Source organism: Triturus cristatus, chromosome 2_2 (assembly GCF_964204655.1).
Source record: "Triturus cristatus chromosome 2_2, aTriCri1.1, whole genome shotgun sequence".
Lineage (NCBI taxonomy): Eukaryota > Metazoa > Chordata > Amphibia > Caudata > Salamandridae > Triturus > Triturus cristatus.
The window spans coordinates 18,375,496-18,389,665 of NC_140582.1; the positions used below are offsets into that span (position 1 = coordinate 18,375,496).

The 14,170-nt window shown below is 45.0% G+C and overlaps 1 protein-coding gene across 1 annotated transcript in view; it reads right to left on the reverse strand.

Annotated features, from left to right (window-relative positions):
* TEX15 (testis expressed 15, meiosis and synapsis associated) overlaps positions 1 to 14,170 on the reverse strand; it is a 1,045,473-nt gene that overhangs the window by 950,927 nt on the left and 80,376 nt on the right. Inside the window, exon 2 of the mRNA XM_085640942.1 lies at positions 6,362 to 6,515. Coding sequence (XP_085497068.1) covers positions 6,362 to 6,467 — 106 coding nt within the window. The 5' untranslated portion in view covers positions 6,468 to 6,515. The remainder of the gene's footprint in view (positions 1 to 6,361; positions 6,516 to 14,170) is intronic.

The following is a 14,170-nucleotide window of genomic DNA, read 5'->3' on the forward strand; positions in this document are numbered from 1 at the left end:
AATAGAATCTAAATGGGTTTGTAAGCTTGAGGATCGGGAAATAGATATAGATATGGCATTAGAGATTGGGAACAAAGTACTTATGGCAGCCAACCTCAAAGCCCAGCAATATAAAACTGTATATGATCTTTATTATACGCCGGCTAAATTATTTGGGTGGGGGAAGAGGCAAAACGATAAATGCCCAAGATGTCAGGTGGGCCCGGCGGATAGCATACACATGTTTTTTTCATGTGAAAAGCTGAACCTGTTAAAAGAGGGTATCGAAACATTCTGGTTTCAGGTACTAAATAAAGAGATTAAAATTACCCCAACAGTGATGCTTCTAGGTTTTGATGCTCGACTAAATTTAAATTTGAAGGAGCGGGATTTTGTGTTTTTAACAATGGTGATAGCACGCTTACTGATTGCCACAGTCTGGAAGGATAGTGAGCCACCTACATATTCCCAATGGCTTTATAGGCTATTATATCTTGGCCGCCAGGAAATTGCTTTGTATAAGTGTAAAGGGGTAAGGGCCAGGAGGAAAGACGAGAGTTTATGGGAACCTCTTATAACATGGATGGAAAAAAAGGTGCGTTCAGCGATTGGGTAGATATGTTTAATCATAGAAGGAATATGAACTGGATTTTTTTTTTTTTTTTTGTCAATTGAATGTAAAAGATGTGATAATATTTGTATGATATCTCTGATTTTAAATAAAAAGAAAAAAAATGAAAATCAACAGTAAACAAATGGACTTGATTGTAATTAACTGTTATCTGAATGCTTCTAGGAAAGCAAGGACAGAGTTGGTAAGTCATTTCCTTGAAAGCCTTAAAGAACTCCTTTTAGACCATCCCCACAGCAAATTTATTATTACTGGAGATTTAGACATAGGGGCTGGGGAAGACTATTGTTGGAGCCTTCAAGGCAAGTGTTGGTTATCGAATTAATGATTTAATGAAGCTCCATAATTTAGCATCAGCTCAGTCAGAATTTGAGGTGAGAAATAAGGAGTGGATATTCCACCCAACCTGTAAAAATGTATCGACCATTGACTATACTTTTTCATCTGAAGGTTTAGCTGCCCGACTGGGTCACTTTGACATATCAGTTCGATCAGAAAGTGATTGCAACCCATTAAAGAGCATGCTGAGTCTTACAGTACAATCAGCGGACAAATTCATCAAGGTGGGCACCTCGACAGGGGAAAAGACCGCAAAGCTAGTCAGAAGAATTAAGTGGCTGTCCAATTATAAACCTATGGTCAATACCTGGTTAAAAGCATTGGAGCACACTTTAACTTCAATTCAACCAGAATGTTCCCTACATGAGTGGGGAAGGTTTATGGAGAATTTATTAAAGCAACTATTGGAACAAGAGGGTATGCCCAAATTTCAATGGGGCACAAATTAGCGAGGCCCAGTTATTTCTGCAAGGCAATCATCCTCTCCAAAAGATAGTTTCATGAAGCGCAGCATGCTCATCAGTGCTATCCATCCAAAACTTCAGCTGCAGCAGTACAATTGGCCAGAAGGTTATACAAAAAACTGTTTGGGAGCAACAGAAGGAAAGAAAAGATAAAGAATGGGTCACAGTCTTTCAGTAATTAAAGGACTCAAATCAGGTGCGATTCTGAGCCCATATCCATAACTAAAAAACAGTATTACGATTAGGGAAAGCAGCTTAGGTGCAGCATATTGTTGAGCTGTATGTGGATCAGTTTACAACGTACCAGCTGCTGGCCAGTCAGTAACTTTAATTCCAATCTTTAAAGAACTTCGGAGGCAACCAAGCCAATTCCAAAACATCAAGAGGATTAGATACATGGGCTAGGACAGCCTGAGAAAGAGTGCCAATTGGATCGGGCAGTCTAACAAACAGTCAGAAGGTGGCTATAGTATTAAAACTGGGCCACAATGTGTTCAGCACTCTATAACTATTCTTTTCAAAACGCTGATATACCAGCGGCCTGGAGAGGATCCATTTTATGCCCCCTATTTGAGAGTGGAGATCGGACTCTAGCCACAAACTATAGATTGGTTACCCTATTTGACATTGAGGCAAAAGCTTTTGTCCAAATTTTATCAGAACATTTAGAAGCCTGGGTAGCTGAGGAGGACAATTTGACTTTTTTTCAAACAAGATTCAGGGCTGAGGCATCCACTGTAGACAGACAATATTCAATCTTTTTCAGTCCTCAGGTACCAAGCCATTCAAAATAGCAGGCAACCCCTCCTGAGCTGTTTTATAGTTTACAGTGCAGCTTTTGATAGGGTGGAAAAGGCCACCCTCAGGAGGAAGCTCGCAGCTTGTGGTATACTGTCAAATCTACTGAGAGCTATCATCTCATTATACACAGAGACTTGTGTTCAGGTGAAAACTGGCTCATCGATGGTTACACGGAAAGTTGAAACAAACTGTTGGCTAAAACAGGGCTGTGTTCTGGCTCCTATGCTGTTTAATCTGTATACGACTGATTTAGGGAAAGTACTGGACGCCTGTAGTTTGGTTCCTACAAAGCTACGTTAGGTCTGCTTGCAAATAATTAAATACGCTGACAAAACTGTGGTCATGGATCACAGTAAGTCGGGTTTGCAAAGGGCTTTGTACGCCTTGACTAGATTTTACTAGGTCAACCACCTACAGATGAATCAGTCCAAAACCAAAGGCCTGCTATTTAGCGGCTACTGAGGGAAGAAAACGGCAACTTGGCAATTGGATGGTAAGACCATCACTACAGCTAGGCATTACAAGTACTTGGGTGTATGGTTCAGAGAAACTGGCTCAGCCGTAGCCCAAGTAAAAGACCTTAAAAAGAAGGCGGCAGCCATAACATATGGGATTGACCAATTAATTTGCTTATCAAGTAGTGCCTCTTCTGTCCGTATCGTAAAAGTAAGACAGGCAACCTTAACCCCAGCCATGCAGTAATGTCATTTTGCCTATTCTGGAGCATTGGACGTTACTCTGGAGTTATGTCACATCAGAGCATACAATAAACTATTCCACCAACCATGACATGTCCGACTCTCTAGGTTAAGACTAGAGCTGGGGCTAGTAAGTCAATCAATCAAGTGTAAGGCTTACATGTTTAAATATAACATCAAGTGCAAGACAACTTCTAAGAACTCGATAAAAGGCCTTTTGAAAACCATCTATGAAAACCCAGGTAACCCATGGTTCATCGAACTAAAATAAGCAATCCTGTTATGCAAGACTGACGTTTCTGTCTTTGTGGATGCCGTCATTCCACATTCTGCATGGAAGACAGCCATTAACAAGCAAATGAAAGTGGATTCCTGGGAAAAGGATTTACTTGGCATTGATAGCCGAGGGTTGGAGCTGCCTTTAAAGGACTCCTATCATGTTGGGACACCACAAACATATTTCTTGGACTCCCATCAATGCAGCTGTTTGGGTTCATATCCTTTATATAAGACTACTTGTGTTACCAATAAGGCATTTTAACCAGCAATGAGCTGGCTCTGGTGTTGATAATAATTGCAGGTTATGCCACAATTATCAAGAATCATGGTTTCGTTGCTATGCTGCTGCCCAGCTTTAGATCATAAAGGACAATTGATGGACAGAATGCCGAACAATGTCATACGTTCACCTCAGTATAGAGATCTGTGCCTAAATCCATTGTTTTTTTGCTCACCATGCCATTACAGTTGGATCCCAGCCATATGCAAATCAGTCTTGACCCTGCGCCCAATGGGAACAGTCCAGCCCGAAATGCCAGGCCAGGTCCTCCCAGGACTGGAAACAAGCATCCTAGGACCGGTTTCGGGGTTTCACCCCTCATCAGCCAGGATAGCTTGACCCCAGTGGCATGGAGAGCACGGGACCCACATCTGGGCATACCCGTCCCAATCAGGGTGACAAATGCAAAAAGAACAATTGATTGGCAGAATGCAGAACAATGTCATACATTTACGCCAGTACAGAGATCTGGGCCTACATCCATAGTTTTTTGCTGGACGTGGCATTCCAGTTTGAACCCAGCCATATGCAAATCAATCTTGACCCTGCGCCCAATGTGAACAGTCCAGCCAGTCCATCATCTCCTTGTGTTTGCTTTACCCAGCCTTAGATCAGCAAAGGCGCTTACTGTGAAACCAATTTTTGTGGCAGAAGGAGTACGTACCTGTGTACAGGCATCTTCTTTTTGCTTTAATAGCAGATCACTCGGGGTGCTGCGCTAGATTTGTGAACATTTTATATCAACTTTTAACAAAAGTACAGCCCACAGCCCTCCCTCTGAAACGGCGGCAGACGTTAATTAGATTATCTCCAATATCTGCTGGGATTACTATTCTAGTTATTAGTGTTAGATACTTTAATGCATAGGTACCTTCAGGACTAAGCTAGAGTATGGGATTTAAGATTGCCCTAAACGAAGACTATATTGGGCGCTTCTTTTGGCTACCCTCGTATTTTGCATCTCCCCCTTGGAGAGGGAGATCCCAGGAGGATATGCTGGAGTTGAAAGGAGTGATAGTTCTAGTAAGCACAAAGCACAGGGGGTAAGCTGGAGGTACTAAGAGCAACATTTCTAGTCAGCACAAAACACTTTTTCCTTCTATACAGTATTGTTTTATTGGTGTATATTGAAAGGCGTTATGTGACATTTTATATAGTTCACCGCATTTATAAAACAACTCCGTGTATACATTGCTTACTTCGTTCTGTGAACAACTTCTTATATGGACTATGAATTTTAGTGGTTATGTGATTATGTTTTATCTCAAGAATGTATTTGCATATATTAGACCTGGTTAGACCTATGCACCGTGCATTTTAAACAATGTATTTTGCTCGGATTACCCAACCCATGGAATTTTGCAAATTTTGTTAATTAGGTGGTTTCAAAATTTGGTGCATCAGGTCCATTTTTCCTTTTAAATTGTTATGGTTTAAATTAACTATACTATAAACGTATTACTTACTTACCTATATTGGATTTTAGTAGTTTAGGTGTCATTTTAATCATAAAAATATTTCCAATATTTATAAATTGATTTTGGATTTTTATTGAGAGTTGTGTCTTACTTATGTAATGTATTGCTGTTTTTAAATGCTTTACCCACCTGTCTCCTAAGTTAAGCATTCCTGCTTGTTGCCAGCTACCAAGACTTGAGCAAGGGAATAATTTATTGAGACCTTATTTGGACCTTATATTGCATTGGTGGCCTTCTTGCTAATGGTAGGTGCATACTTACCCCTACTAATAATCCACCTTCCAACAGTTACCAAATCCCACAATAGGTCTAGAAATGCATTCCAGAGTTAAATTGGGAAAGAGCATGTTTAGGGAGTTCCTTTCAAATTGCGATTCACACTGCTATCCATCAATGGTCTGCGATAACCCATTTCTAAAGTGGGAGGGGTCCCCATGGAAACTTTTCCACTTCGTGAAAGTTAAAAAAGGTTTGTTTGGGGGTGGTCAGTGATCCAGTAGACTACTGACAACTCCTAAATAAAAACAAATCAGTACTTTTTTCCGTATAATGCCTCCCAGTTTCCTTTAAGTAAAACAGGCTGCATTAAAAAAATTGCTTTATTTAAATACAATCATAGACATGATGGCTGCTAACCCCAGCAGGCCAACATTCCGCATGATGGCATCCTCGTGAATACTGACTAGGTAAGTTGGATTGTGACTTACTCCGAAAAGTGATTTTGCATCCAATCTAAGACTACATTGGCTGATTTGCAAAACCAGAATCAATTAGCAAGTCAGTGCGCAATTTGCAATAACTTATTGCAAATTGATCCCTTGTACATCTGGCCCAGTGAGTCTAAACTTACATATATATAATTATCTTAACAATATGTTGATTGCTGATATTTAGTCCACAATATTTAATACCCAATTGTCTGGTGGTATACCTAAAGGGAGAAATCTTTGGGTCTAGGACATTATATGACTCTTACTAGTGAGAGATTCTTACCATAGGGGTCTTAAAACTATTTCAGGTATTTCGTAATAAGTAATTCACCAAATATCTGCAAGTTATGGAGGCAGTAAAAATATCTGCAAGACATGGAAGAGATGTTGGTGCAATGGCTCTAGTGTTACATACATTAAGGTATACACATTTCCAACCTGTACTATGCCCTTATATCATTCACATGAGTTCAAATGACCTACAAATACATTTTCACATTTATCTGGGACGTATTATGAGAGATAGATTCGAGTTATATTAATACCCCAATACATAAAATGAATTAAAAAAGAAAGCGATGTAAATTAACATTATTGTTCCCATATAGGCCTATTATGACATTCAATACTACAGAGGACACAGGGGAGTACAGTAGAGTCAAACAATTAAGGCCAGTTTTGAATGCTTATGAAACATTATACCTTCTTTAGCAGGTCTTCTAATCTTTGGAATAGTGAAATCTTTCAGTGGCTGCTTTTCCAACCTAGCACTTGGGAGAATGTTCATGTTTCCTGAGGAGGTTAGCATTTCCAGTATTTTTCTGCTATTACTGCTTTCTACGATTTTGTTATCCACCTGAAAAAATAACTGGCATTGGTAAATTATTCTCAATTACTCAATAATTAGAATACTATTAGTTTCCTAGTTGTCAAACTATGTATCCCGACAATCTACATACTCCTATGACACTTTTAACCATAGCCACCTGAACAGGTCATTTTTCCCACCAACATCATATTAGTGAATGACCCAGCGACCCTTTTAAAAGATTTTAATTCTAGAGGAAGTGAACAACGCTCACTAAGCCGTGCAGATTAGGTTCCCCTAAGCACCCATCTGAGGAGGACACTATGGGGTCTATTACGATGGCGGGCCGACTGTGTCCGCCCACCACCGTTATGGAAAACGGGACCGACCGCCAGAGGTGCGGCTCTCCCGCTAGGCCCATTAGGATGCGACCGCCACCCTGGCGGTCGCATCCCGCATATTTTACATTGTGGAAGGCGGTGCTGTAAGCAGCACCCGCCGCAATGCAAAATATGTATGTTGTGCATTGGCATGCACAACGTGACAGGCACCGCGAGGTGCCTGCCACCGTGGGTATGCCAATGAAGGGGGTATCGTAAAAGACCCCCATGTCCGGAAAAGAAGTTAACAGGTATATACAACATAACCCCACTTTCCTTGTAAGGTTAGATCCTACAGCACTAGAGTTTGGAGGCTATTCGAATGGCAGCACACTTTATGAAGTTTAGGGGGAGCACAGACACTGCATAGAGCAGACTTAAACAAGCATTATCGATTTGATTCAAAAGACTTTTTAGGTATGTATAAACAACCATAAAAGCATTTACAGTGATAAAACGGTTGCAGACAATTAAAACCTATAAAAACAGTCCAAAAGAAACAGTACCTAGGAATAAATAAATAATTTCCACCATATTCCAAAAAAGCAATTTTTACACATTTACAGTATAATACTTTTACGTACATTAATTTCTTTATAATAAAAAGTGCAACATTAAAACAGGCCCGCTATCATTCAGATCAAGCCTAAATTTCAGGGCAACAATATCTGATCTAATATTCCGTGCTACCAATAGGGGTTTTAAATAATGACGCCTAAAATTAGAATAAAATTCACAAAATAGCATAAAAGGAATTGCGCTTTGCTTACTCAGCTCTTCACAGGGACAGGAGATCGTATCTGGGGGACAAGATTTCATTGTGGGAAAAGCAACTAAATGATAGACAATTGCAAGTCTGAATCTGGTTAGTACAAAACTGTGCAATGGATTTGTAACTCTGGTTAAATAACTTTAACATCCCTCCTCCAAAGAAAGTGAGTGATACAATCTAACAGTTTGCTTTCGCCCTTCGGCTTTCGGACCTCATACGAGACACCCTTCATTGGTTCATAAAGTTATCTTTAATAAACATTTTAGTGAGCGTGGTCACCTGTGAGGGATTAGATCGGATTGGCATCTTAAACAGACTACTAGAGTTAAAATTAATATAGCCGGTAGACGTGTCCAAATAAGATGGCCGTGCAGACGTCATCGTCGAGGGCTCCGTTGCATTTCGGGGGAATAGCTGAAAATATGATCCTGGCGGGTCAGGGCAAGAAATAATGGAACAGGAAAAAAACCATGCCGGCCCTGCATGATAGAGCCGAGTGAAACTGCGGGAGGAACAACACAGAGGACGGAGGCTCCGAGGGCCGAACCTACGACGGACCCGCGGCCTACGAGGGGAGCTCGGCGCCACGATAACGGGAAACGCGGGACGCTAGCATCGGCGCACGCTGCCCCCAGGAGAAGGAAAATAACAGGGCTATGCACCAAGCCCTCATCTTCAGCCAAATAAAGAAGTGGAACACATCCGTGGAAGCCAACCTCGAAAGATTTGGAAGTCGGAGACAGCAGAGGTGAGTAAAAGCCGAGCGGGGGGGGGGGGGGGGGGCCGTACCGCTTACAAGAGTGATGACCTCTTCCCCCAGGGAATGTGAATGACCATAGTGCGGCGTTTAGGCGGGGAGATGCGGCAGACAGAGTGTTTTACAGGAAAGGCGGCTACAACATCCCTCATGACTGACCCTAAGATGGCAAACAAGACAGCAACTCAGCCCTTTTCTAACGTGGGCGCCCCCGGAGCACGACTTTAAACCCTAGCTTGAATACAGCATTGCGGAGAAACGGGGTCCCCCTGTGGGGGTGGCCGCATAGGAAAATAACGAGTGTACTACAGGCTGGTGACATTCGGGCCCACATAATAGGAACCACCAGAAGAAAGGCCCTCAGGCATGATGCTCCCAGATTTTTGACATGAAGGAGCGCACTTCCTAATGGCTGCAGAGACGGGGACAGAGGGGCGGCAACGTGTCCGCAACTACGGGTTTTCCATGCAGCTGGATGAAGCGCAGAGCGCGTGGCTTGCTACACAAAGCAGAATCTATCAGTGGGGCGACAAGTCTGGAAGACTTCTCTTTTGACTGTGTCAACAAGCACAAACGCCAACTCCCCTGCCGAGCCTCCGACGATGCTCTGATTACCAACCCTGTTGTGTTGGCTGACAGCTTTGCCGACTATTATCGAGAGCTATATGCTGCCAATGAGGTTCTTGATCCCTCTGATATATTCTTTATTGACATCCCTCCGAAGACTCTCTCTGAAGAGGCACGAGAGTCACTCCCCTGGAGGAAATGACTATTGCATTGGCTGATCTACATGCGGGTAAGGCACCAGGCCCAAATGGCCTTCCCAGCAAATTTTATAAAGCCTATATGGCCCTGCAGGGCCCTCATTATCTTGAGGCCGTACAGGAAGTCGCCCAGATCGCATGCATGCCCCCTGACTGACGACACGCCAAAATTATCGTGTTCCTAAAACCAGGGCGCCCTTCATAACTTAATGCATCCTACAGGCCCATTTCTCTTTTAAATGTAGAGGAGAAGCTGCTAGCAAAAGAACTCGCCACTAGGCTTTTGGCTCATCTCCCTTATCTAATTCACCCAGATCAGGCGGAATTTATGCCCAGGCGGGCCACGTGACATACTATATGAGGGGTGCATAATTCAATTGCGGCTATAGATCGCTTTCACCGCCCGCCGCCCTTCTGATAGCGGATATCGACATAGCATTCGATTCAGTCAGCTGGGCATAATTATTCATTCTCTTAAAACGCCTACAGTTTTGGTACAAAGTTCTTATCATATATTTGCTTGCTGTATCACGGTTTGACTGCCTCCGTGCGTGTTGCCGGTCCACTCTCCCCTATGCTGTTCGCCCTGGCCATCGAACCGCTAACGCCCTGGATTCGCTTAGACGCTCAGGTCAGAGGCTTTGAGTGGACAGCCGGAGTTTCTGACCAGATCGCGCAATACGCCGACAACGTCCTCTTCTTTTTGACAGACCCTCATAGGTCCGGCCCCGGAATTCTTCAAATTATGCGGATATTTGGTGAGACCTCAGGGCTCTTTATGATTGTAAAAAAATCTACACTCTTGCCTCTGCGGGGGACGGATGACGATTATAGATGGGCTACAGACCTCTTTTAAGACTCAGGAGGGCTTGCAATATTTAGGGGTTTTCATCACAGATAGGCAGGACATGGCGTGGGCCCATAATCTAGACATGGTCTTCACCAGGGTTAAAACAGAATGGAAATCATAGACGGGACTACCCCTCTACCTATATGGACATTCAGCAATATTTAAGCTCCTATACCAGCTTCAGATTCACCCCTATCCCATTCCACAAACGTGGTTCAGACAGATAAATTCGGTGTTAAATGGGTTTCTTTGGGGAGAGGGGGCAGTCAGACTGGTACTCCACACTTGTTTTCTTTCCACCTATTGTGGTTGCATTGTAACGGCGGATACACAGTCATATTATGTGGCCACCCAGCTACAGGTGTTTAATGATTGGTGGTACTGCCCAAGAGAGGAACCTGCATACAATGTTGAGAGATGGTTCTTGGGAGACCTATCGATACATACATTCCTATATGGTCGTTGTGAGGTGGCCTGATATATGCTGTCCACTAGTTCTAGTGGGCACCTTGTATCAGCCCAAACAACCCCTTATGGTGATAGGTTAAAGACAACCTTTATTGAAAGTTATCCTAGTGGTAGCTATGGAGAGCAGCCTTCAGGCTATGTCTTGAAGGAATGTAAAGCAGCTTGTTTTACCAGTCTAAAATCTCTTGAATGATCAAATGAAAAGACAACCACACCAGGTATATATTTAAAATATATGTATTTAAGATAACACACCCTTCTAGTCTCTTTATGAGACTGGAGTTCGAAGTACTTAGTTTACAAGTAAGCAAGCATCAGTAAAAGCACGAATACACGTTTGGGCCCTAGGGGCATACCAAACCATATACCCAAAAAGTGGTATAAGAACCATGACTGGAATAGGCACTAGGCCTATTGCCTCTAGAATCGCTGGGACCCCAAGGAACCACCCAAAGTAGTGACACAGGGGAACCACAGGAGCTGTATGCAGTGTGAAAACACAACCGCGGGTTCCTATTATCTTCTATGGGCAATGTCGCGGTTGGAAATTTAAAGATTAGGGACACTTCTAATTGAGTCTGGACCAAAACCTTTTGGACTTAAGAAGTTCTAGGGCTAGCACCCACGAGAGCACCGGAGTACTCGAGTTACCTCACCCAGGGAAACCGGGTGCATAGGTGTCTTTTGGTGTCGGGTCGCGTCGTCGATTTCAATGGAAGCCTGCAAAGAACTGCTGCTGCCGTGAAGAGGAGAAGTGTCCGGAGAGATCCAAGCCTGGATCTGGGATGTAAGGAACCTGAAAGCAGAGGGGACAGAGTCTGGGTCACTTGCCAGTGACCTAGGGCAGGATGGACCAATGCCCACAGATGTCGGGTGCTTCAGGTGAGTTGACGGGTATCTGGACTCCTCAGCCACGAGGTCCAGGAGGCGTCGATGAAGTCCACGAGCCGGATTCGAGCTGTCCCACGAAGTCTATCGAGTGCTGCGGTGTCGGCGACCAGAATAGACCCAACAAGCCTTGGCAACGGCAAGTCACTGGAATTCAGAGAAAGGACTGTGGTGCAGATCAGCAAGGTCTGATGGACTCACCCAGCGAGGGTAAGTAAGGGCACGTCTGGAGCAACCAGGAAAGCCCAAACAGAAAAGTAGGTGCCTTTGTGGGGACCTGCTAGCCAACGGGCTAGTGATCGCGAAGGAGCCTCGAGCGGTCGCACTTGAAGCTGGCCTACGGGTCACTCATGGAGTGGAGGCCAACAATCTTCGGTGCAGGATGTGCTCAAGGCTGGGGCTACTCGGAGCCCAAATCACAACTTCGAGGAGGACCAGGGAGATAGTGTTGCTGCAAAAGCTCACGGTGTCCAGGGCTCACGGTTCCATGATAGCTGCGGGCCTCAGCTTTGCTGTAGCCTCAGGGAAGTCTGGAAATCCACCTCTGGGGATGCAGAGACTTCGGCGTCTGGCGGAAGCTTCAGAATTGCAGACCGGTCAGTTGCTTCTTTGGTACCTGCCAAGCAGGGGAGTCACTCCTTGACCCCAAGGGAGATCTCGTCAGTCTTCTAGTCAGGATAGAACGTCGAATGTCCAGGATGTACTTTGCAGAGTTTCGTCCAGGGTAATCAAAAGTCCTAGGGACTGGATTCCTATACTTATTGTGAGTTTAGGGGATGGACTAACCCTAAGGCCCCACCTATGGGTGGGCCATGAAAGAGGGGTGGTTACACCCATTTCCTTTGTCCAGTTTCGCGCCAGAGCAGGGGCAGGTAGCCCCTGTAACCGGTTTGAACTGGAGTATGCACAGGGACACCAAGTGTGCCCCCAGTGCAGGACTTCAAAGCACCAGAGAGTGCTCCCGCCCAGCCCCAATACACATCAGCCTGTCTGGGGAGGAAACCTATTGTCCAGGCCTCCCCTGCCGGAGTTTCGGTCAGCAGCAGGAGGCCAGACCTGTGTCTGTGGCAGAGGCATCCATTTTGTGATGCCAGGGCTCAGGAAACTCCTACCGGGTTTAGCCAGTGTGAACATGTCTCATTCTAGAAGGGTGGAAAGGGGGGGGTAGTATTTCAAAGCGTTTGACACCAAACACAACATGTTTTGATGCAGCCATCCCAAAGTTAGCATTTACCGCGAGGTTATAATGCACTTAAGAGTATATGGTAGGGCTGTATCACAGAACAGCCATAAGGAAGTATTTCCGAAAGCTGCAGAGGGACTCAGCTCATGCTTGGGCACCCTTTCACATAAAACCAAGCACTCTGCCTTCAGGATTGTCAAGGCCTGCCATAGGCGTGGCTTATAGGTTTAGGGTAGTGATATAGGTAGCCTATACCACAGTAAGGGGTGCAAGCACACCCTTACCCAGGCTGCAGTAGCAGCCCTGTGGTGTCATTTTGGAGGGCTTCCCAGGGGTGGCATAATATATGCTGCAGCCCCTGGTAGGCCTCTGAGGTACCTATGCCCTAGGTACATAGTATACCATATACTAGGGGCTTATAAGGCACTCCAGAATCCAATTAGATATGTACCTAATGTACATGCAAACCATTTTACAGAGAAAGCAGATAGACTGGGGCCCTGAATAGCAGGATCCCAGTCCATTTAAGTCATAAACCAGCAAAACACGAGGAAAAAAGTGGGGGCAACCATATAGTCAGATTCCACCTACCTACATAACACCCCCCCAAACGAAAGGAGATAAGGTTAACCATGGCCAGTTGAGCCTTTATTGACTAAGTGGCCATATAAGGAAGCACCTGCACTAGCATGGTTGCCCCCTGACTTATGGTCCACTAAGCCATTCCTCACCCTAAGGGCATTAGAGGATCTCCACCATGGATCTCTACCTGTGGTGTGTTTTGGCAAAGTAGAAGGCTGGTGAAGAGAAGTGAGGCCCTAATAAAGTTGGCCTCAGATCACCTGTCACCGTGGATGCCTTACTTTCCATGACTGAGTTGTACTTTGCTCTTAGGGTCAACCTCTTGCTGCCTACAGCTGGGGGTTTGGTCCCCATGGTTGGAACACTGGAGGGGCTGGGCAGGTTTGGAACCTTTGGGTCCCATGTTTGCCCTTGCCAAACAGAGTCTTGCTGGGGAAGGTCCCTACACAATGGTAATGGGAATCCCTCAGTGTGTTGAGGAATTCTCACCTGGCTAGGGCTACTAGTCTGAGTGCCTCTAATCTGCTGATGGGGAGGGGGTTCCTCTGGACAGGGGGCCCTGTGGGGTTCACTGACCTGCCTGACCTCTGCAGCCCTGGGCTGACTGAGGCAGGGTAGAGAGGGGCAGGTTATCTACTCCAGACTGGGTACCACCTTGGAAGGTTCCACTGCCATCAGGGGTGTTGCCAGGCCAGGCCTGACTACCTCTGGGGCAGTTCCTTCACAAGGGGTAGGATCAGCTCCCTGAGGAGGCTGACCCTTACCTATTGTCTGGGGGGGGGGGGAGAAGACTTTTCTTCAACCCTTGTGCTCTCTTGTGGAGGAGAGTGGGCCATTATTTCAGGCTCCCATCACTCCAAACATTTTCTGGGTTTGGGCTGTGGCCATCACAGCCCCACTAACTCTTTCAGGGATGCCCAGCATTCTTAAATGAGTTTGGTGTTCAACTTCAGCCCAGGCTGAAATTTCCAGATCATTGCCCATCAGGCAACCTACAGGCAAGTTTGCCACTCTTTTTGGGCCTGTGACCCCTCCCCAGCTGAGATTGACTATGGCCAT